Raw genomic sequence first — 25,308 nt, forward strand, 5'->3', positions numbered from 1 at the left:
AATTCTTAGTCAAGGACGGACTAAGTTTTCTTAATACAAGTGGGGAAGGTTGTTAGGTAAAATTCATTGTTTAATGTTAACAGTATCCAATCACAGTTTCGCATGCTCCACTAGGTGATGCAACCAAAATTCTAACAAGGTACACAGATCATATCCTTAGCCACGGTAGCACAATCCCAAACCGAGCTGAGACTTGTTCTTCACACAATTACCGCAGCCACATGGATAAGGTAACCTACTGTGAAATATTCTGAACCCTGAACAAACTAAACTGAAGCTATCTGCTTACATCACCAAAGAAAAAGCAGCAAAGTTGTATGACATTGAATCACCAACTTCGGCAAGACAATGATATTTACACAAGTTTTTAATTCAAAACCGCAAGAAGACAAAATAATAAAACTGTGGGGTTATAATATACATTCATCTTAATGGATAGAAATTAAGTGAAATCTGTGTGGTGTACATTCTCAAATAATGAGGTAAGCAAAAAGTCAAGGGAACTAGTAGTGCTGTTTCCAGCCATCTTTGATTACAGTGTTTCTGCTTCTAAACTCGAGAGAACGGATACTGAAATACAAATTTCCCTCTTCATAGTTGTACAATTGGGAGATAAGAAGTTTCTCTCAAAGTGGAACCTTTGCTGGAGTTCCTGGATCTCGAGGATATTTCTTGGGGGTAGATTTATCTTTCAAACAAATTATGGCAGTTCTCTGTCCATGTTTACTGTGGGAATCAACTGTATTACAAAATAAACAACCAAATGAATGAAGTGAAGGCCAGAAATGAGAGGACACTTTAAAATGTAACAACCATCGAGACCTCCTCAAAGCAAGTTAACTAGGTTATCAAGTGTAAGAGCAGGGCCAAAGATACTGTGGCAAAACAGCAAGATATCTGGTGCCTTCACTTTCAAAGTTACAATTAAGAAGATGTGGTACTGCTTATAATTGATCCTTCAGGCTGAGGAAAGCCTGGACTTTGAATAATTCCCAGAAACAGAAATATGTGGATCTGGAAACCCAAAGATTACAGGAAGTCAGAAATAATTCACCTTCTTTCAACATATTTTCATCTGCCATTATCTAGGTCTTATAATTCTTTTAAGAAGTTTGTTTTATCACATATAATTACATGAAAATTCATAAATCTTCGAACCAGTTTGAACTACGGCCACATCCTTATGTAACTACAATGTAAAGGCATGTGAAAGAGAACAATACCATAATAAATTTGCAATAGAGAGGCTCCCATCAGTTGTATTGCTCTCTCTGCACTTTGTACTTCCTCCTGTCAATGAGTTCGAAAGTTGAGAGTGGCTATTGCAAATATATGTCAATAGTTTCTCTTCTTAAATCTTATGCAAATCATCTGACATCCTACAAACTCATATTGGGTTACTTTTCTTCAATGATACTCGTATAGCATTTCAGTGGTTTGCCACTGCAGATCCACTCTAGGTTTTAAGAAGAAGAAATAACATGTTTTATCCCTCTAGTGGAGTGTTATACGTTTTGGTAGATCGACCATTTATTCTTGCGCATTTGGTCTCCAAAGTTATAGGCATTAGGCAAACTTCATCCTTTTAATTTTTTGGGGGGGCTAAAACTGGACTTTAAGATAAGTGAAATACAGTGTGTATTGAAAATTTTGTTCATCATATAATGCATGATATGATATACCACTATAATCATTCAAAACTTGAATGAAATCCCACAAGTAAATTGTATAAAACCCGTGATATACCTCGACCTAATAGCTAGATACATCCATTTGATTTGTAAATTAACCAAAATAATCGACAGGTTCGACATATTAGGAATGGATGTTTCCTGATGGACTTAAAGGTCTCTAAATTTCTGGACTTGCCAGCAGAAGTGTGTTGTGTTAGGGACCAACACCAGTTGAACTCTAATGAATATAGACTCTGATATTTGACATGCACACAAAGAACACCAATTAGTAGAATAAGAAAGAAAGATGGAAACGACAGGAGCACCCACAAGACAGAATGTATTTGACAAAAGCAGAATATGTGCCAAAAAAGTACTCTTTTACCTAGGATTCTCCAAATAAAGCCAAATTCTTTATACCGCAATTCGTCATGTCTACCCTCGGAAACCTCTCTCTACGACTTTAGAAGCGGAGCTACGATAATCTTACGACTCAGAACTGACAAGTGAAGGTAATTGCTTTCCACTTTAAGTAAAGCTTTGAGTAGTGGAGTAAAAACAACACATTATTTAACTACAGTAGAAAGGCTAAGACTTCTGTTCATCTTCTCAGACAAAGTAGCTTAAAATACTATTATGAATCACAAGAGAGGCAGACCTGAGGATCATGACCTTTTGCAGCTACAAAGATACCACCAGTTCGGACTAGAGGAAGGCAATACTCAGCTGCAAAATGACAGAAACAAATAACCATCTCAAGGAATATTTAAAGAACATAAAACAGAGGAAGAAACAAAATTTGTCTCTGTTTACCTAAAATTCTCATTTCTGCAACTGCTCTGGCAACTGCAACATCAAAAGACTCTCTGAAGCTGACGTCTTGCCCTAACTTCTGTCCTATTCCAATGTTCAGAATGTGCATCATGTCCACAAATCAAGTGAATAGCTACAAAATGTACTACCAGAAAAAAATCTAAAAGATGATACTAATATATACAACGGGTATCAAATGGCAGAAACTTTAATTTGTTATGCATCACAGAGTAAAACACCAAATAAGGGCATGCATAACCAGCAAAAAGAGCAAGATTGTAAAACTTCCCTCCAGAGATATTGATATAATAAGTATTGTACATAAGGAGATAAAAACATCGGAAGTTCTCACTAGACAATGGAACATATACAACTGCACAAAAGAATGAACTATGGAGTGATTATTTTGGCATAAGGAGGCACGCAGATAATCTTCAACTATACCACAATTCAGCCTATAATACTGTGCCTAACCTAATTTGAGGAGAGATGTTATCAATTTAGTTCATGTGAGATCCCAGCTCCTTAAGAGCAGGAATAGAAAAATCAATTTGGTAAACTTGATGTTCACCGGAAGAATAGTCCCACAAGTGGGGTATGGGGAAGGTAGGATATACGCAGCCTTATCCCTACCATATATAAGTTCTCTAAAATTTAACCACTCAGATAAGCCATGGTAATAAGGAAGTTAAGTGAGAGATCACTAGCTCCTACTGAGTTGGACAAGAGAAACAATCAGGGAAATTAGGAAATGCTCAAATTTGCCTAAAGATAATATACCTGTACTTGTTTAAAACATATTTTTAAAGAGAAACTAGAGGTTGGGGTTGAAAAACGTAAAAATTAAACCAAGCCCATGGAACATAACTCTCATCTGGTTTCAGGAAAACAAAATAAATGTGACCTTGATGTTCACTGGAAGAACAATGCCACTTTATATTCAATATGGACCAAAACACCTTACACATATTGACTAAAAAGGAAGAGAATATTTTTGACTAAAAGAATAATAAAAAATACATGTAAACTGATGACTCGAGTTTGACTAACCTCAGCTCTTTCTCTTTTAACTTGAACATTTGATAGACCTATCTGACTAACCACATGCTCCAGGAAGGAACAACGCTTATTCATAGACTCCAGAAGGGTCACTCTCCAACCTGCACAGACAACTTCACTGAGCTACCATACTAAAGGCAAACCTTAACATTTGTAGAGACTATGAGCCTGTTTGGATTGGCTTTTAAAAGCTGGTTTGACCAGCTTTTAAGCCATTTTTAGATGTTGGGAGTGTTTGGCAAAAAAGAAAACAGCTTCAAAAAAGCCAAAAGCCACAAGTTGGCTGATCCCAACTTTTTTTTTTCAACTTAAAAGCCAACTATCTTTGACAAAGTATTTTACCCTCTTATCCCTAATAATATTTATTATTCCAAAAATGTCCTCCACAAACTCTTGAAATAATTATAATATCCAACTCAAACTTTTAAAATTTGTGAGAACGGTGAAATTACTTTGAAGTTTAGTTTTGCTTTGAAAGGTGAATACGACATTTACCTAATGAAGTTTAGCTTTGCTTTGTAATTTCTAATTAACTATACGTACAATTTTCAAATAATTTTAAAAAGTAAAAGTTTATTTTATTTTGATTTCCTAAATATTAGGAATTTTTACATAGTTCAAATAAGGAATAAAATAATAAAATGTGATAGTCATTTCATATGTTTTCCCAGTAAGCTTGGAATTTCAAGAAAAAAACAATTTACATGGTTGAAAGAAGTGAAAAATAAGAGTTCAACAATTATATTTATAAAAATTATCTTAGGTGATCAATTCAAATATTAATTATTTCGTATTTAGATTAATAAGTTTGAAATAAAATATTATAGTAATAAGCTTTTTTATAGTGTTAACAGCTTTAAGGATATTTCAGTCATTTTAACAGAAAAAGTGCTTACCAGCACTTGTTTACCAAACATTTCAACAGCTTTTTTTCATCTCCAGCACTTTTATCCAAAAACATAACTGTTTATTTATAAAACCAGCCCCAGCACTTAAAAAGTGCTTTTAAGCACTTGTGCTTAAAAACTACTTTTTTTAAGTCAATCCAAACAGGCTCTATGTTGTAAGAAATTCACCATCTCTTTCTAGAGATTTCTAGTGTGGCCCACATATAAGGTAATAAATTATTTACCTTATCTCCCAAAGGAAATAATATATCAGATAATATTCTGTAGTTATGCATATATGGTAGGTTCTTTGATGGAAAGAAATTACCATATATTAGGAGTCCCAAGGGTAATTATAATTTATGGAGAAGTCCCTAGGACTAAAGTATTTGCCTAAGAGTCCCTAGTCTACCTATAAATACACCTGTGACTCCATCAGTCTGGCATCTTATGATAGGCACAGGCTAGAAGACTCTCTAGGTTATCTACTAAAGGTTTCAAAGGCAATTCCCCACATCACTTGAACAACCATGGCTGAAGGTACGTTCCTTGTTTAATTTCCGCTGCATCGGCTCTGTGTTTGTAATCGAATTACAACATGTGGTATCAGAGCCAACCTTTAGCTGTGTGTTCAGTGTCTAGTTTTGTTAATGGTGGTTAAAAATATAAGTACCATCCTATATTGTCAGGTTTCTGCAACAATTAATTCGGAACATGGAACCAAACTTTTATCGATAGATTAATCTTTAGTTTTGGTTCCGATTATATTGTTGTTAACTGCCTTATGTATGAACTTTGTGCATTCGTATGACAATTAGATATCAATTAATATAATATGAACAGAAAGAGTTGCTAAACCCTCATAATCAATACTGGAAGTAACTATTGTTGTCTTTTAACTGATGTTGCCTTATTTCCTTTCATTTGGATCATTGGGAGCAAACCCCAAGGCTCAAGTCAATTGCCACCAGGCCAACTTGTGTTAACTTGAGACCTTGAAAGGGAGCAAACCCCAAGGCTCAAGAAATTTAGAGACCTTTAAGTCCATCAGGAGACATCCATTCCTAATATGTCGAACCTGTCGATTATTTTGATTAATTTACAAATCAAATGGATGTATCTAGCTATTAGGTTGAGGTATATCACGGGTTTTATACAATTTAGGGATTTCTTGCCTAATTATACCATTCAAGATTTCTTGCAATACACATAAGGATAAATGGTCAATCAATGAACTTTTGACCATGTGTGTTCAAAAAGAAGAGAGGTTGAAGCATGAGACACCTGAAAGTGTTAATATGGTGACTCATGGTAAGAGAAATGCAAAGAAGGGCAAAAGTGTTCCCATGAAGAAGAAAAGCACCTTTGACAAAGATGCTTGTCATTTCTGTAAGAAGAAGGGACACTAGAAGAAGGATTGCCTGAAATACAAGAAATGGCTTGAGAAGAAAGGTAATTTTACCTTTGTATGTTATTAATCTAATTTTACTGAAGTTTCTAATAATACATGATGGATTGATTCTGGTGCTACAATTCACATTGCCAAAATCATGCAGGGCTTTCTAACTCAGAGGAAGCCGATAGGAAGTGAACAATACGTCTATTCTAGCAATAGGATGCGTTCACATGTAGAAGGCGTGGAGACTTACAGGCTCATTTTGAAGGATGGTTATCACTTAGATTTAGAAAATACTTTTTATGTTCCAGAATATTCTAGAAATTTAATTTCTATCGATTAGTGGATATGATTTGAATTTTCATTATCCTTCTGTGAAACTTTTGAAAGATAATAAAGTTATTGGTTTTGAAAATTTGAATGGAAATTTATATAAACTTGAGCTAGACACCACATTTGAATGCAATGTATTAACTTTGCATGATAAAGAAATTGGCACTAAGCTATGTATTATCAATGAGAACTCATCAAGTCTTTGGCACAAGAGATTAGGACACATCTCTATTGATACAATCAAAAGGTTGGTTAATGATGAAGTTCTAAAAAGCTCTTAATTTTCTGACTTTGGGACTTGTGTGGACTGCATAAAGGGTAAGCAGACCAACAAATCAACTAAAGATGCTAAAAGGAGTTCTCAATTACTTGAGATCATACGTACAGACATAAGTGGACCTTTTCCTACCCATTACTTGAATGGTGAGAGATATTTCATCTCGTTTATTAATGACTATTCAAGATATATGTATCTCTATTTTCTGTTTAACAAATCAGAAGCACTTGATACTTTTAAAGTTTACAAAACAGAAGTAGAGAAACAAACTGGTACTCAGATCAAAATTGTAAGATCTGATAGGGGTGGAGAATATTATGGTAAGTGTTACAACCCATATCCACATGTGTTAGTTCATGCCATATATTAGTTAACATAAATCCAAGAAGGAATTATCTTTGAGATGATAAGAAGTCAATCCTATTGGTCTTAAGTGATACAAGAGTGTATAAGGGTGATTAACCAGTATTAGAAGTTAAACGAATCAAGGATGTTGTAACTCGTATTTTCAGGTAATCTAGCGGTGCTTGATACACTCAAGAGGTCATTTATTAAGGTATTTTAATCATATAATATCCGTATCATAAGTCTTGAAGTCAAACGAGTTATGAAACAAAAGTCGACAAAAGTTGTCGCAACTTAGGTTCATAATTTTACTTAAACATTAGGTCAAATGTTTCTAATCTTTTCTCATAAATTACAAGGAATTACGGGGTGATCTACCAACCAAATTAAAGATCTATGAGTCTAGTTTCCAACGCATTAAACCGTTCATCGATACGATCTCGGAGTAGAGAGATATTCGCATTTTCGTGAGACTGCGCCAAGCACCTCTCTATGGGGCCCACTAAGTCGGTTTAAGATATTTGGACCTATATAGGATGCCTCCAACCCGTTTTAAGTCATTTCTTTTCACTATTTTCAGACCTTAGAACCCTAGGAACATCCTCTCAAGGTTCTCTCAAGATTCAAGACCCAAAAAAGGGCAAATAACACAAATCAAGTGTCGCGAATTCCGTGGCGCTAGTAAGTCTCTTGTTCTTCTTGTTGTTGCTCATTTTTGTGTCGTTTCAGCTCGTGTGGGAGGTTGTTTTAAAGGGTTTATGTTCTGTAAATACTCCCTCATGTTCTTAATATCAATCCTAGGTGATTTCAAGCCTTCTAAAGTGATTCTAGTGCCGAAAAACACTAATTGATCGCTAGTTTCGCTTTTTGTTGTTGTGGCAGCATTGGAGGGATATTTCATGGAAATTTAAGGTCAAATTGGAGTTGTTCTTTCTGTATAAAGGTAAGGAACCTCTTACTCTATATGTATTTAAGATTATCCAAGTTGCGGCTAAGCCATTGAAGCTAGAACTTGTGAGATATATATCGAAAGGCTTGGTAGCAATGTTATTGTTTTGTGGACTGTTTTGCGTTGTTGTTGGGCTGCGTATTTTACTACTATCTTGTGGAGTTTTGGAGGAGGAAGGGTGTGGAGAAACACCATATATATGTAGGGTTATGGGCTGATAGTTATTCGTAACATTTCCAGGTTGTTTGACACGACTACGGTGGTCGTCGTATGTATGGAGTGATTAGGCTATGTGTGGACTATTTTGGGAGGCTCAATATGTTTATTATTGATGTTGTTTGGGCTGTTTGGTGACTGTTTTGAATGGTGTGAGGTCATATATATAGGGGAGGTGCTTTCCGTTTCATCGTAAAATAGGTTGTGGTCGATACATAATAGTTATGACGCTTAAATGATAACGATAGTATCGTTTCTCTTATTGTAGACTAAGGAGTTTTGACAATTGCATAGCTTGAGATTGGGGCATTATATACAAGGTATGTGAGGCTATCCATTTCCTTCTTTTGCACGACTCCGATTGTACATAAAGTAATGAACGAGCTTCCAAGATACTCTACTCTTAGAAGCTAGCAGTACTTACATTGTTTTCCCTCTTATGGAACGATTGATGTTAATGTTGCTTCTCTTATTCTTATGTTATCAATGTTGTTCGTTCTTCCTAAATCTTATAAGGTTCATAGTGAAGATTTAGTCCTAATAACGTGTACAGAGGATACCGACCTTACGTCACTCCGAAAGGTTTAGAATGTGATTTCGTGAGTCGAGCATGCATTATATATATGTATCTATTTTACTCTACCGAGCCACGCTATAGTTGGCCGGGTACGGCACCTATTGTGCAACCACTGATCAGTTGGGTTTTACCGAGCTCCACGTGGCCGGGTACGATTCTACCGAGCCTATTATGGCCGGGTACGATATGATGATGATGATGCCCACAGAGGCGAATGCTTTAAAGATTTATGTATTTATACATATGTATCATGCATTTCATGTAAGTAGCCCTCAGAGGTACTAAGATGTTACAGGTTGTATATTCTTTATCCTTGCTTACATTACTGATCGTATTTATGGTTCCTTGCCTTACATACTCAGTACTTTATTCGTACTGACGTCCTTTTATTTGTGGACGCTGCATGTCGTGCTGCAGGTCCTGATAGACAGGCAGGTGCAGCTCCCCTACCACAGTAGACTGTCCAGTTCAGCGGTGATTGGCGAGATCCCTTCTCCGGACTTGCCTTGGTCTTGGTATGCAATTTTTGTTATAAACATTATGGGTATGTCGGGGCCCTGTTCCGGCTATGTTGCAACACTTATGTTCTTTTAGAGGCTCATAGACAGGTGTCGGCTCATGTATAGTTTGGTATGCCTTGTCGGCTAGTTTTTGTTGTATAGTCTTTCATAGTAGCGTGGTAGCTCATACCTTATACGTAGTTTCTTGATTGTCTGGTCATCCCCTGCTATGTATGTTCATGCCGTCATATTTTATTGCTGGTGGTCCATGATCTAGGTCTACCATTTATATTGATCTCGTCAGCCTTAAAAGATAATAATGAAGGTTAGATGAAATGTACGTTGGTGCTCGGCAAGTGTGGTCGGGTGCTAGTCATGGCCCTTCAGTTTGGGTCGTGACAAACTTGGTATCAGAGCAAGTCTGTCCTAGGGGTTGTCTATGAGCCGTGTCTAGTAGAGTCTTGATTATGGATGTGTAGCGCGCCACATTTATAATCAGGAGGCTACATGACATCTAGGGTTGTTACCTTCTTCCTTAATCTAGATCGTGCGTAGAGTTGAGTCGTAAGTGTTCGTCTCTAATATTCACCTTGTTTTTTTCCAGTGATGCCTTCGACTAGGAAGCAAACGATTAGTAGACGGCTTGATACAGCAGCGGGAGAGGGTACCAGTCAGGTGCCCCAAGTCAGAGCAGGACAAAGTGAGGCTCAAAGTGAGATGCCCTCTCATACCTCATCTACTCCATCTCCTCCAGAGGATATTAGAAGGCACTCAGCGCCTCCAGTTCCTCCGTCTGGCACTCCAAACCAGGATATGCGGAGTGTTTTACAGTTATTGACTAGCTTGGTAGCTGCTCAGGCTCAGAGGCAGAATACAGGTGCTGCTGAGAAACCAGTTAGTACAAGAGTTTGTGATTTTATTAATTTAGACCCTCCAGTGTTTACCGGATCAGACCCCAAGGAGGACCCACAGACTTTTATTGACCAGGTTCATCGTACACTTCGGGTTATGCATGTTAGTGATACAGAGGCAGTAGAGTTGGCTTCTTATCGGCTACAGGATTTAGCGGTTCTCTTGGTATGATAGTTGGGAGAGATCCAGGGGTCCGAACCCTCCTCCAGCTATGTGGAAGGAATTTTCTGAGGCCTTTCTTCGTCACTACTTGCCAGTTGAGATACGACGAGCTAGAGCTGATAAGTTCTTGAACCTTAGACAAGGTAATATGAGTGTACGAGAGTACATTATGCAGCTTGATTCTTTGGCAAGGTATGCTCCCCATATAGTGGCCGAGATGAGTGATAGGGTGCATATGTTCGTGAATGGGTTGGGACCACATTTGATAAATGAGTGTACGACAGCCTCCTTGGTGGAGGGCATGGATATTTCCCGTATTCAAGCTTATGCCCAGACCCTAGAGGATCGTAAGCGCCAGCAGAGGGCAGTTAGGGAGCAGGATAGGGGCCAGCATAAGAGGGCGAGATTTGCAGGGTATTCTGATGACTTCAGAGGCCGCATCAGGCCACAGTTTTCGAGGAGTTCGGCGCCACCTGTAGCTAGTGCTCCTCCACAGTTTCAGAGGCCTCGATATGATCGATCCTATTCTGGTCCAGGTCAGAGTTCGCGGGCATCTGGCTCGCAACATCATAGGGATACTAGTCAGATGAGACCCCCAACACCACATTGTGATCAGTGCGGCAAGGCCCACTTTGGACTGTGTCGTCGAGGTTCTGATGCATGCTATTCGTGCGGGCAGCCTGGCCATATGATGCGGGATTGTCCTATTAGAGGAGGTGATGGTATGGCTCAGCCGACTGGATCTGTGTCTGGTTCTTCCTCATCAGTTCGACCTCCAGCACGGGGTTTTCAGCAGTCGACAGGTCGTGGTAGGGGTAGAGGTGCAGTGTCGAGTTCGAGTGGTGCTCAAAATCGAACCTATGCCCTAGTAGGTCGACAGGATCTCGAGTCGTCTCCAGATGTTATTACAGGTATTATATCTGTGTTTTCTTATGATGTATATGCGTTGATTGATCCGGGATCTACATTATCATATGTTACACCCTTTGTGTCTAATAAGTTTGGCATTGAACCTGAATTGATAAGTAAACCTCTCGCGGTATCTACTCCGATAGGAGATTCTGTGATTGCTAGAAGGGTATATAGAGGTTGCACTGTGATGATTTGTAGTCGTCAAACCTCGGCAAATTTATTTGAGTTAGAAATGGTTGATTTTGATGTGATAATGGGAATGGACTGGTTGGCCTCATGCTATGCAAATGTTGACTGTCGTACGAAGATGGTTAGGTTCCAATTTCCGGGTGAACCCATCATTGAATGGAAAGGGAACATTGCTACACCGAAAGGTAGGTTTATTTCCTATCTTAAGGCAAGGAAAATGATCTCAAAAGGTTACATTTATCATCTCTTTCGCGTTAGGGATGCGGAGGCGAAACCGCCTACTTTACAATCAATCCCTGTGGTCAACGAATTCCCAGATGTTTTCCCAGATGAACTCCCAGGACTTCCTCCTGAAAGGGAGATTGAGTTTAGCATTGATGTGTTGCCTGACACTCAACCGATCTCTATTCCTCCATACAAAATGGCCCCGGCAGAGTTGCGAGAGTTGAAGGTGCAGTTGAAGGACTTGCTAGATAAGGGCTTTATTAGGCCTAGCACTTCACCTTGGGGTGCACCAGTCCTATTCGTGCGGAAGAAAGACGGGTCGTTACGGATGTGTATCGACTATCGACAGTTGAATAAGTCTACTATAAAGAACAAGTATCCACTTCCAAGAATTGATGACCTGTTTGACCAACTCCAGGGTGCCAAGTATTTCTCCAAGATTGATTTACGTTCAGGGTATCATCAGGTGAGGGTTAGGGAGAAGGATATTCCAAAGACGGCCTTCCGGACAAGATATGGGCACTTTGAGTTCTTGGTGATGTCGTTCGGGCTAACAAATGCCCCAGCAGCTTTTATGGATCTCATGAATACTATATTCAGGCCCTATATTGATGTGTTCGTGATTGTATTCATTGATGACATTCTAGTGTATTCTCGTTTGGAGGCGGAACATGCGGGCCACTTGCGGATAGTATTACAGACGCTTCAGGATCGTAAGTTATATGCTAAGCTCTCCAAATGTGAATTCTGGCTGAACTCAGTAGCATTCCTTGGCCATGTGATATCTGATGAGGGTATTAGTGTCGACACTCAGAAGATCGATGCAGTAAAGAATTGGCCGAGACCTACAACACCATCAGAAGTCCGCAGCTTCCTAGGGCTAGCAGGATATTATAGGCGGTTTGTAGAAGGATTTTCCTCTATATCATCACCATTGACTAAGTTAACACAAAAAGCTACCAAATTCCAGTGGTCTGACACTTGTGAACGTAGTTTTCAGGAGTTGAAGAATCGATTGACATCTGCACCAGTGCTCACTCTTCCTGAAGGAACAGAAGGTTATGTGGTATATTGTGATGCCTCAGGTATAGGTTTGGGGTGCGTATTGATGCAGCGTGGGAATGTGATTGCTTATGCATCAAGACAATTGAAGAAGCATGAAAAGAATTATCCAACCCATGATTTGGAATTGGCTGCAGTAATATATGCTTTGAAGATATGGCGGCACTACTTATACGGCATCCATTTTGACATCTACACAGATCACAAGAGTTTACAATACATCTTCAAGCAGAAAGAGTTGAATTTGAGGCAGCGTAGGTGGCTTGAATTATTGAAAGACTACGACGTCGAGATATTGTATCATACCGGTAAAGCCAATGTTGTGGCAGACGCTCTCAGCCGTAAATCAATGGGAAGCTTAGTACATATTGAGGCAGGTAGATGGGGGTTGATTAAAGAGCTTCATCAGCTAGCCAATATGAGAATCAGATTGTTAGACTCTGATGACGGAGGTGTTACTGTACAGAATACATCATAATCATCTTTGGTAGCCGAGGTAAAAGCACGACAATATGAAGATCCTATCTTAGTACGATTAAGAGAAAGCATTCAACAGTGTAAAAGTATGGCTTTTGGGATCGAAAAAGATGGGGCACTGAGATACCAGAGCCGATTGTGTGTGCCTAATGTGGCAGGGTTGCGAGAGAAGATTATGAATGAGATTCATCAATCCCGATATTCCATCCATCCCGGCTCGACAAAGATGTATCATGATGTCAAGGAGCAATATTGGTGGGATAATATGAAGAAGTCTATTGCAGAATTTGTAGCCCAGTGTCCCAATTGTCAACAAGTAAAGATAGAACATCAGAAACCCAGTGGATTGCTTCAAAATATAGAGATTCCGACCTGGAAGTGGGAGGTGATTAATATGGACTTCATTATTGGATTACCTCGCTCTTATCATAAGTTTGACTCCATCTGGGTGATAATTGATCGACTTACAAAATGTGCCCATTTTCTGCCAGTGAAGACAACTTACACGGCTGAAGATTGTGCAAAGTTGTATATCAAGGAGATTGTTAGGCTTCATGGTGTGCCCATATCTATTATATCAGACCGAGGAGCTCAATTTACGGCTAACTTTTGGAGGTCTTTCCAGAAGGGTTTAGGCACACAGGTAAATCTCAGCACTGCATTTCATCCGCAGACTGATGGACAGGCTGAACGTACCATTCAGACACTGGAAGATATGCTACGAGCATGTGTTCTAGATTTTAAGGGGAATTGAGATGATCATCTTCCACTCATAGAATTCGCCTATAACAATAGCTACCATTCCAGTATTAAAATGGCCCCATACGAGGCACTATACGGGAGGAGATGTAGATCACCAGTTGGATGGTTCGAAGTCGGTGAAACAGAATTATATGGGCCAAATTTGATTCACCAAGCTATTGAGAAGGTGAAAGTGATACAGGAGCGATTGAGGACGGCACAAAGCAGGCAAAAATCTTATTCTGATGTCCGACGTCGTGATCTAGAGTTTGAGGTTGGTGATTGGGTTTTCCTGAGGATCTCACCAATGAAGGGTATTATGCGTTTTGGGAAGAAAGGTAAGCTGAGTCCAAGGTATATCGGGCCGTATAAAATTCTTCGACGGATTGGACAGGTTGCTTATGAGTTAGAATTGCCATCCGAATTGGAATTTGTCCACCCGGTATTCCATGTATCTATGTTGAGAAAATGTATTGGAGACCCTTCTCGAGTCATCCCTATCAAAGATGTACAAGTTACAGAGGACCTATCATATGAAGAAGTGCCAGTGGCGATATTAGATCGGCAAGTCCGCAAGCTGAGAACAAAAGATGTAGCTTCCGTCAAAGTATTGTGGAGGAACAAAAATATGGAAGAAATGACATGGGAAGCAGAAGAGGAGATGAAGTCTAAATACCCTTACTTATTCCAGAATGAAGATAACAAGGATGCTGGTGGAAGACAGGATACATTGGAAGAAGAAACGGCTCTATGAGGTAAGCAATAATTTGAGAATACTCCTCCTTAATACAAAATGGTGATATGTAGATAATGTAAATACGCATAATGCTTTGTGTAGCCTTGTGAAGCCATATGTTGGGCTTAATTACTTGCAAGTTTTGCTAGTGACCATTTTATAGGGGAAAATTGATCGGAAATTTGCATTGGAATCCACGATGATTTAAACTCCCCATAAACCCTTACATTCGAGGACGAATGTTCCTAAGGGGGAGGGTGTTACAACCCATATCCACATGTGTTAGTTCATGCCATATATTAGTTAACATAAATCCAAGAAGGAATTATCTTTGAGATGATAAGAAGTCAATCCTATTGGTCTTAAGTGATACAAGAGTGTATAAGGGTGATTAACCAGTATTAGAAGTTAAACGAATCAAGGATGTTGTAACTCGTATTTTCAGGTAATCTAGCGGTGCTTGATACACTCAAGAGGTCATTTATTAAGGTATTTTAATCATATAATATCCGTATCATAAGTCTTGAAGTCAAACGAGTTATGAAACAAAAGTCGACAAAAGTTGTCGCAACTTAGGTTCATAATTTTACTTAAACATTAGGTCAAATGTTTCTAATCTTTTCTCATAAATTACAAGGAATTACGGGGTGATCTACCAACCAAATTAAAGATCTATGAGTCTAGTTTCCAACGCATTAAACCGTTCATCGATACGATCTCGGAGTAGAGAGATATTCGCATTTTCGTGAGACTGCGCCAAGCACCTCTCTATGGGGCCCACTAAGTCGGTTTAAGATATTTGGACCTATATAGGATGCCTCCAACCCGTTTTAAGTCATTTCTTTTCACTATTTTCAGACCTTAGAACCCTAGGAACATCCTCTCAAGGTTCTCTCAAGATTCAAGACCCAAAAAAGGGCAAATAACACAAATCAAGTGTCGCGAATTCCGTGGCGCTAGTAAGTCTCTTGTTCTTCTTGTTGTTGCTCATTTTTGTGTCGTTTCAGCTCGTGTGGGAGGTTGTTTTAAAGGGTTTATGTTCTGTAAATACTCCCTCATGTTCTTAATATCAATCCTAGGTGATTTCAAGCCTTCTAAAGTGATTCTAGTGCCGAAAAACACTAATTGATCGCTAGTTTCGCTTTTTTGTTGTTGTGGCAGCATTGGAGGGATATTTCATGGAAATTTAAGGTCAAATTGGAGTTGTTCTTTCTATATAAAGGTAAGGAACCTCTTACTCTATATGTATTTAAGATTATCCAAGTTGCGGCTAAGCCATTGAAGCTAGAACTTGTGAGATATATATCGAAAGGCTTGGTAGCAATGTTATTGTTTTGTGGACTGTTTTGCGTTGTTGTTGGGCTGCGTATTTTACTACTATCTTGTGGAGTTTTGGAGGAGGAAGGGTGTGGAGAAACACCATATATATGTAGGGTTATGGGCTGATAGTTATTCGTAACATTTCCAGGTTGTTTGACACGACTACGGTGGTCGTCGTATGTATGGAGTGATTAGGCTATGTGTGGACTATTTTGGGAGGCTCAATATGTTTATTATTGATGTTGTTTGGGCTGTTTGGTGACTGTTTTGAATGGTGTGAGGTCATATATATAGGGGAGGTGCTTTCCGTTTCATCGTAAAATAGGTTGTGGTCGATACATAATAGTTATGACGCTTAAATGATAACGATAGTATCGTTTCTCTTATTGTAGACTAAGGAGTTTTGACAATTGCATAGCTTGAGATTGGGGCATTATATACAAGGTATGTGAGGCTATCCATTTCCTTCTTTTGCACGACTCCGATTGTACATAAAGTAATGAACGAGCTTCCAAGATACTCTACTCTTAGAAGCTAGCAGTACTTACATTGTTTTCCCTCTTATGGAACGATTGATGTTAATGTTGCTTCTCTTATTCTTATGTTATCAATGTTGTTCGTTCTTCCTAAATCTTATAAGGTTCATAGTGAAGATTTAGTCCTAATAACGTGTACAGAGGATACCGACCTTACGTCACTCCGAAAGGTTTAGAATGTGATTTCGTGAGTCGAGCATGCATTATATATATGTATCTATTTTACTCTATCGAGCCACGCTATAGTTGGCCGGGTACGGCACCTATTGTGCAACCACTGATCAGTTGGGTTTTACCGAGCTCCACGTGGCCGGGTACGATTCTACCGAGCCTATTATGGCCGGGTACGATATGATGATGATGATGCCCACAGAGGCGAATGCTTTAAAGATTTATGTATTTATACATATGTATCATGCATTTCATGTAAGTAGCCCTCAGAGGTACTAAGATGTTACAGGTTGTATATTCTTTATCCTTGCTTACATTACTGATCGTATTTATGGTTCCTTGCCTTACATACTCAGTACTTTATTCGTACTGACGTCCTTTTATTTGTGGACGCTGCATGTCGTGCTGCAGGTCCTGATAGACAGGCAGGTGCAGCTCCCCCACCACAGTAGACTGTCCAGTTCAGCGGTGATTGGCGAGATCCCTTCTCCGGACTTGCCTTGGTCTTGGTATGCAATTTTTGTTATAGACATTATGAGTATGTCGGGGCCCTGTTCCGGCTATGTTGCAACACTTATGTTCTTTTAGAGGCTCATAGACAGGTGTCGGCTCATGTATAGTTTGGTATGCCTTGTCGGCTAGTTTTTGTTGTATAGTCTTTCATAGTAGCGTGGTAGCTCATACCTTATACGTAGTTTCTTGATTGTCTGGTCATCCCCTGCTATGTATGTTCATGCCGTCATATTTTATTGCTGGTGGTCCATGATCTAGGTCTACCATTTATATTGATCTCGTCAGCCTTAAAAGATAATAATGAAGGTTAGATGAAATGTACGTTGGTGCTCGGCAAGTGTGGTCGGGTGCTAGTCATGGCCCTTCAGTTTGGGTCGTGACAGTAAGTACACAGATAAGGGACAAGTTAAGGGTCCATTTGCTGAGTTCCTTGAAAGTGAAGGTATAATTGCTCAATATACCATGTCAGGAATACCACAACAAAATGGTGTGGCAGAAAGAAGGAACTGGATATTGATGGACATGGTAAGAAGTATGATTAGCAGATCAAATTTACCTTTATCCTTATGGAGTGAAGCCTTAAAAACCGTTGTGTATATTTTAAATAGGGTTCCATCCAAGGTTGTCTCCAAGACACCTTTCGAGTTATGGAAAGAATGGAAACCTAGTTTAAATCATTTACACGTTTGGGGATGTAAAACTGAAGTGAGGGTTTATAACCCACAACTAAAGAAGTCGGATGAAAGAACAATAAGCGGTTATTTTATAGGCTATGGAGTTAACTCTAAGGGATTTAGGTTTTATTGTCCTTCTCATTCTCCTAAAATTGTTGGGGCTAGAAATGCTAAATTTCTTGAGGAACATGAAGAAAGTGGGAGTGGTTTGACTCAAAGGGTAGAATTGAAAAAAATAAGGGAACCACCTGTGGTACCTTTATGTATTAGAAACTTGAATGTTGCTCAGAAAAATTCTCATGAATTATCTAAACAACAACAAGTTCAAGATCCACCACCACTTGAGGAGCCACATGAAGATCAACCCGCTTTACCTGACCCACTGAAGAAGTGCCTGAACCAGTGGGAGTAAAAAAATCCTCAAGAGTTCAAAAACCAGCAATTTCTAGTGACTATATTGTGTATCTCCAAGAGTCTGATTATGATATTGGACTAAAAGATGATCCATGCTCGTTTTCACAAGCCATGAGTAGAGAAAACTCCACACTTTGGTATGATGCCATGAAAGAAGAGTTAGAATCTATGGCTAAAAATAAAGTCTGGGATCTCGTCGAATTACCAAAGGGATCATCTACCATAGGTTCCAAGTGGGTCTTTAAAACTAAAAGAGACTCATCGGGTAATATCGAACGATATAAAGCCAGACTTGTAGCCAAGGGTTTTACTCAATTATGATTTTATTGATGGTACTAATATATCGTCTCTTGTTGCTTTCTTGAGCCGAGGGTCTCCTGGAAACAGTCTCTCTGCCCCTCGGGGTAGGGGTAAGTTCTGCGTACATATTACCCTCCCCAGACCCCACTTGTGGGATTATACTGTGTCATTGTTGTATAAAGCCAGACTTGTAGCTAAGGGTTTTACTCAAAGGGAAGGCATTGATTACCATGAAACCTTCTCTCCAGTATCAAAGAAGGATTCATTGAGAATCATCATGGCATTAGTAGCTCATTTTGATTTAGAGTTATATCAAATGGATGTGAAAACAACTTTCCTGAATGGAGATCTTGAAGAGGAGGTCTACATGCGTCAGCCTGAAGGATTTGTGATAAGGACAAAAGTCACCTCGTTTGCAAGATTGAATAAATCCATTTATGGGCTAAAGCAGGCTTCCCGCCAATGGTATATTAAATTTCATAATGTTGTTTCTTCTTTTGGATTTACGGAGAAGAATTCGCCAGTGTTTTTGAGAGCGCGAAGCGCAAAAAAGCGACAAGGGCTCGCCTCGCTTCAAAAGCGAAGTGCACGCTTTTTTAAAGTGAAGCGCAATTCTTAAAAAACATAATGTAAAATTATAAATAATCAAAAACTTCAATTTAAATACTTAAAAGTAGGTACTAGGTACCACCAAATCATCCACAAACCATAGGACAAGTAAAATTAAAGCTACTAAATTACTAGAATCAACATCTTATTCTTCTACTCTTCTTCTCATTAGCTCTCTCACAAACCATTCGAACTTTGAGACATTTTAATATCCCTATTATTTAAGATATAAGAAAAAAACATAATCAATAAACTGAAAATACATATAATAATAATATATATAATAATTAATTATATAAACTGAAAAAAACATTTAAAAAATCACATAAACTAAAAATAATACATATATATAATTAATTTTATATGCTGAAATATAATAACGCAGAAGCAGAAACAGAAACAGAAGAAGAAGCAGAAGAAGCAGAAGTAGCAGAAGAAGCAGAAGAAGCAGAAACAGACGCAGAAAAAGAAGCAACAGAAGCAGAAGAAGCAGAAGCAGAAGGAAAATAAGCAGAAGAAGAAGCAGCAGAAGAAGCAGAAGCAACATAAGCAGAAGCAAAAGAAAAATAAGCAGAAGAAGAAGCAGAAGAAGCAGAAGCAGAAGAAGCAGATGAAGAAGCAGCAGAAGCAGAAGAAAAATAAGAAAGGAGAAGGAGAAAGGAGAAGAAGAAAGGAGAAGAAGAAATGAAGAAGAAAGGAGAAAGAAATTACCTGGACTGGAGAAGCAGTGGTCGAGCTCGAGCTTGAGAGAGAAGGGGTCAACCCTAGCCCTTTGTCGATGTCTCTGTTTTGACGGGAGAAGCAGTGGTCTGTTGTGACTATTTAGGGGTCTTTTTTGTATAATTAAAAAACCGACCCCAAGTTTTTTTTTTAAAAAAGGGCCAGTGCGCTTTTGTAAAAGAAGCGATCGCTTCGTCGATTTTCTCGCTTCGTCGCTTCAGCTAGTAAAGCGCGCACTTTTCAAGATCGCATCGCTTCGAGCAGCCAGAAGCGATACACTGTCGCTTCGCGCTTTAAGCGACGAAGCGTTGGATTTACGGAGAACATCATTGATCAGTGTATATACCTTAAGATAAGTGAGAGCAAATATATTTTTCTAGTCCTATATGTGGATGATATTTTGCTTGCAAGTAGTGGTTTAGGATTGTTGCATGAGACCAAACAGTTCCTTATCCAGAATTTTGAGATAAAGGATATGGGTGAAGCCTCTTATGTCATTGACATAGAGATTCACAAAGACAGATCCCAAAGATTACTTGGACTGTCTCAAAATGCCTACATTGAAAGAATTCTGGAAAGATTCGGGATGAAAAATTGTTCACCTATAGCAGCATCCATAATTAAAGGTGACAAATTCTCTTTGAATCAATGTCCACAAAATGCATTGGAAAAGGAGCAAATGAAAGACATTCCCTATGCTTCGCTTGTTAGGAGCCTTATGTATGCACATGTCTGTACTAGACCTGATATTGCTTTTGTGGTAGAAATGCTTGGCAGATATCAAAGTAACTCTGGTCTTGACCATTAGAAAGTTGGTAAAAGGGTCTTGAGATATTTGCAAGGAACCAAGGATTTTAAGCTCACATACAAATACTCTTAACTCATTGGAGGTGATTAGATATTCAGACTCTGATTTGGGTGGATGCAAAGACACTGGTAAATCCACTTCAGGATACATTTTCCTTCTTGCTGGAGGTGCTGTGTCTTGGAAAAGTGTCAAGCAGACCATTGTTGCAACATCCATAATGGAAGCTGAATTTATAGCATGCTATGAAGCTACATCACATGCGTTATGGTTGAAAAACTTTATTTCGGGTCTTAGGATTGTCGATTCCATTTCAAGGCCATTAAGAATCTTCGGTTACAATTCAGCTACAGTATTCTTTTCTAAGAATAATAAAAGTGGCAGCCGAAGCAAGCACATCGACATAAAGTACTTGATGGTTAGAGACTATGTAAAGAAGCAAGATATGAGTTTGAGCATATTAGCACTACTTTGATAATTGTTGATCCTATGACTAACGGTCTGCTGGCTAATATTTTCAAGGATCATGTAACCCATATGGGTCTTAGTAGCTCAATTTAGCCTTGCTTTATTCTCTAACAGTTTGTATAGACATTATGTTTATTTTGATATACGTGAAAGTGCACACTTTGGTTTTTCATGTATTATTTTGGGATCATTGGATCAATAAAGTTGGACTCTGAATGACTTATAGTAAGTTCATTCATAAAGTTGTTGACACTTTGTTAGAATGTATTGTGCATTGTAATACATGGAAGGAAGTGTTTGTTTAAGAGCATGACCGCCATGATTCATGTAATGATATGTTCTAGCTAAAGTGATTGTTGCATAACTTTTAGTTGAGTGATAAAGTCTATGGCCATATTATATATTTATCTCTCATAAAGGATTATCTGATTTTAAATATATGGGACAAGTGGGAGAATGTAAGAAATTCACCGTCTCTTTCTAGAGATTTCTAGTATGGCTCACATATAAGGTAATAAATTATTTACCTTGTCTTCCAAAAGAAATAATATATCAGATAATATTCTGTAGTTATGCATATACGGTAGGTTCTTTGATGGAAAGAAATTACCATATATTAGGAGTCCCTAGGGTAATTATAATTTATGGAGAAGTCCCTAGGGCTAAAGTATTTGCCTAAGAGTCCCTAGCCTACCTATAAATACGTCTGTGACTCCATCAGTCTGACATCCTATGATAGGCACAGGCTATAAGATTTTCTAGGTTATCTACTAAAGGTTTCAAAGGCAATTCCTCGATTCACTTGAACAACCATGGCTGAAGGTACGTTCCTTGTTTAATTTCCGCTGCATCGGCTCTGTGTTTGTATTCGAATTACAACATATGTAACTCAATCTCGTAGCAAACTACTCAAGCAATAAGAGCTGCTCGTTCCATTTAAAAAATCAAATTTCACATTTTTGATTTCTTCATTTGATGATCAACTCGAGTAAATACAAAGAAATGCAACACATTCTACAAAGGCAAATTTTAAATCTCTTCTTTTTATTTTTTTTATTATTCTGAGATATTGTTCCTTAAACGTTGTGAAGAAAAAATGCGAATAACTACCTGGGCAAGCAATGGCCAAAATTACTCCAGGAAGCCCCGCACCACTTCCAACATCGACGAGATTGAGGTTCTCTGATGAAGCTCCACAATGTGAGAGATACGAAGTCCGAATTGGATCTATTATTGAAAGCGAGTCTTCAACATGCCTTTCCATGACCTCACTCGCCTCCCTTACGGCAGTCAGATTCATTCTCTGCTAGAAAAAAAAAAGGATTCTCTAAATACATATAATCTGGTAAGTACAAACGCTTACATTAACAGAAATATAATAGGGGGAACCTGGTTCCATTCGAGGAGGGAATCGATGTAGAGATGAACTTGTTCTTTTTGACGCGAGTTTAGCACTTCAAAACGGGAGGAGCTGAAGACGTTTGCGCTAGCGGCGGTAGTAAATGATTTTGTGCTCAGTGAAAGCTTTGAGCATTTTGAAGTTGCAAGGTGTTTGATGAAAGTCCCAAAAGAGAATGGGATTGGCGCCAATACATTGAACCTATGGCCTCCGCAAAGTAACATCTTCGCGCGCTCACTTGGAGGTGGCCGGATCAGGAGCGATTTCAAGTTGAGTTATTCCATTGGGCCTGTATACTAACGGCCTTGACTTAAAAGCCCAGATCTGAATTCCCCCCTCCCCCACCCTCCAAATCTCATTTTAAAAGTGGACGAATTTTGATAAAACACTATAGTTTAGAGCCTTGTAATTATAGTTTGCCTAATTACCATTCGTAGGTATTATTTGATTGCTACCAACTTGTATTCAAACGCTCAACGAATATAGTCAATACAATTGTATTTGTTCACGCAACGAATACAACATGTATCAACTGTATTCGTTGCGCTAAATTCTTATATATTTTTTCGAATTTGAAGTTGGTATTTCGATAATTTAAAATTATATAGAACATATCATTATTTAGGTACCATATTGATTTTTTGTTTAATTATTAAATTCGGTTAACCTTGAAAGTATATATCAACAAAAAATTATTGTTAGGCGACTAAAAAAGTAACTATCATGTGTTACTAAGAAAGTTCTTCCATAGGATTAATATTTTAATAGATCACATATTTGTCAATTTTTTAAATTTTTACTAAACATATTTACTTATAATAAAATTTAACAAAGTAAGATTGAAATAATATCCATGTAACCAAAAACTCGAAAACCCGACAGAATCGAACCAATCCAAATCGATATATAGTTGGTTTGATTTGGTTTTGATAAAAATCGAATCAAACCGGTCCATGTACACCCCTGCCGCCTAATTTTTGTTTATTGATTTTAATAAGAGACGATTTTTAAATAGAAGCACTTTTGCATCCATCGCATAAGAGATTCGACACTTTCTTTTTGTTTATCTGAAAACGATGATTGATTATTTAGTTCCTGTCAAAGGAAAATAACAAGAATGTTCATGTATTATTTTTCTTCCTGTGGTTGCTAAATCAAAATATATTCTCTCAACTTGAGATAACATTGATCTATTCTTGGATTTACGAGACATTTTGTTATAGTTCTCTAATGCAATCCGGTATGTCTTCTTCGTAGAGAAAGAGAAGCTTGGTGATGTTGAAAAATTAGTATACTTTTTCTGGAGTGGGCTATATATACTAATGTCGAAAAATTAGTATACTAATTTATTCAAACCCCACGAAGAGAGAAAAAGTTTCTCAAAAGATTGCATTTTAGAGTTTGGCTAGAGACTGTGATTATTTCTAAACAAAATCAGCTAAAATTAGCAAAATATATTGATTGCGGTTACATAATGCAGCCCGATTAGAGATAGAAAAGCATGATCATATCGAAGAGGTTTTTTTTTGGGGGGTTTATAATTGCTAACGCACCCATAGTGGGTGTGTTTGTAACGCCATACCAACGAGTTCAAAACTTCGTTTTCCCTAAATATTTCTAGTTCATCTAACATATCTTTCCTTGAAAACTTCACAAACGTTAATTGTTACTTTTCGACAATTTTAAATAGACTTCGCTAGTGACCATTTTAAGTTACAATCGTACGTAGTTCACTTTCTGCTTATGTTTAGATAGCTAGTAGCCTATCTTGTGAGATGAAATGTATTTCTTTCCTCATCTAGAAATTTGTGAAGGGATGTTGGTATTGTGATAACACTGAACAATATTGAATCCTCTAACGGCAATTTACTTGTGCTACGAAATAACGTGTAGTCCATCTGTTTCATTTTGTCTGACGCTATTTTTATTAATTTGCTTCAAAAGAAAAAAATGATATATATTTGAAAATAATTAAATTCTAAACTTTTTATTATACCGTTAGTAGAAAGTTTTTATAAATGAACAAATGTTATGGCACATTGAAGAACGCACGTCTCAAATGTCTTATAATTATACATATATTATAATTATGTTTAAGAACACAAGTTTCAACTACTTTCGTTTGTAAATTTCTATCACAAATGAGTAACAAAAATACGATTAAATGAGAACACTGTGCTATGCAGCTTTCTATAAGGGAATAGAAAAGAGTTTTTTTTTTCATCTTGATGGTTGCCGATGAACTAAATTATGGGAAGAAGGGAAATCAGTAAAAAAAGTACATAGAAAACAAAGGAAACTTATCGATCCATTGTATATATAGCTGGCAGATGAAATAATATACTCATATATTTTGAGGTGTGTGAAGATATAACGGAAAGAAGAGGAAAGGGTACAGGAACACAAGAGAAGCTTATTAGACGAATTAAAATTTAAATTATTAAGTTGTGGAAAGAAAGAAACAAAGAGCAAAAGAGAAGAATAACAAGACAAAATTATAGTTATACTACTGAATATTCAAGCAAAAGAAACAAGTATTCTCTCTCTAACTCCCTGTCCATGAAAAGGAGAAGTCATGAATTTTCAGAAACATCAGAGAATATAAACAGTGAATTAACAGTGTTAGCATAAAGTTATGCTAACGCCACATATAAAGTAGAAACAGTAGCAGATGTTAAGCTTTTTTCTTGTTTACATGCAAGACATGAAAGCATGTAATGAATGGCAGCTAGTTTCAGATTTCAGTGCTGTTTGTGCACATGCATGTGCACGTCTTTTACTAGATATCATAGTTTCTCAAGTCTCTCAATTAAGCAGATCGAAACGTAATGTAAAGGGAGAAAAAAAAAAGATGCGGGGCTTTAATTTTGGCGTATTAAGAGTAACACTGAAACCCTAATAAGTTCTTTTGCTTTTGGAACCACAGCCGCTACAGCCT

General features: G+C 37.9%; 1 protein-coding gene across 5 annotated transcripts; it reads right to left on the reverse strand.

The window, feature by feature from the left end:
- Positions 1 to 410: 410 nt before the first annotated feature.
- Positions 411 to 22,669, reverse strand: LOC107819640 (uncharacterized). Of its 5 annotated transcripts, none has more exons than XM_075256022.1 (7): positions 22,361 to 22,665; positions 22,082 to 22,277; positions 3,537 to 3,646; positions 2,487 to 2,565; positions 2,332 to 2,399; positions 1,224 to 1,290; positions 411 to 739 (listed from the first exon to the last, which is right to left on the reverse strand). In XM_075256022.1, the coding sequence occupies exons 1-7, from the start codon at positions 22,592 to 22,594 to the stop codon at positions 627 to 629; spliced, it is 867 nt and encodes a 288-aa protein (XP_075112123.1). In that variant the 5' UTR covers positions 22,595 to 22,665; the 3' UTR covers positions 411 to 626. The 5 variants fall into 5 exon arrangements, with proteins under 5 accessions (XP_075112123.1, XP_075112126.1, XP_075112124.1 ...); XM_075256025.1 differs by having other exon boundaries at positions 411 to 1,014; positions 22,082 to 22,274; positions 22,361 to 22,664; XM_075256023.1 differs by having other exon boundaries at positions 22,082 to 22,274; positions 22,361 to 22,661.
- Positions 22,670 to 25,308: the final 2,639 nt, after the last annotated feature.

Source organism: Nicotiana tabacum, chromosome 6 (assembly GCF_000715075.1).
Source record: "Nicotiana tabacum cultivar K326 chromosome 6, ASM71507v2, whole genome shotgun sequence".
In the NCBI taxonomy this organism is placed as follows: domain Eukaryota; kingdom Viridiplantae; phylum Streptophyta; class Magnoliopsida; order Solanales; family Solanaceae; genus Nicotiana; species Nicotiana tabacum.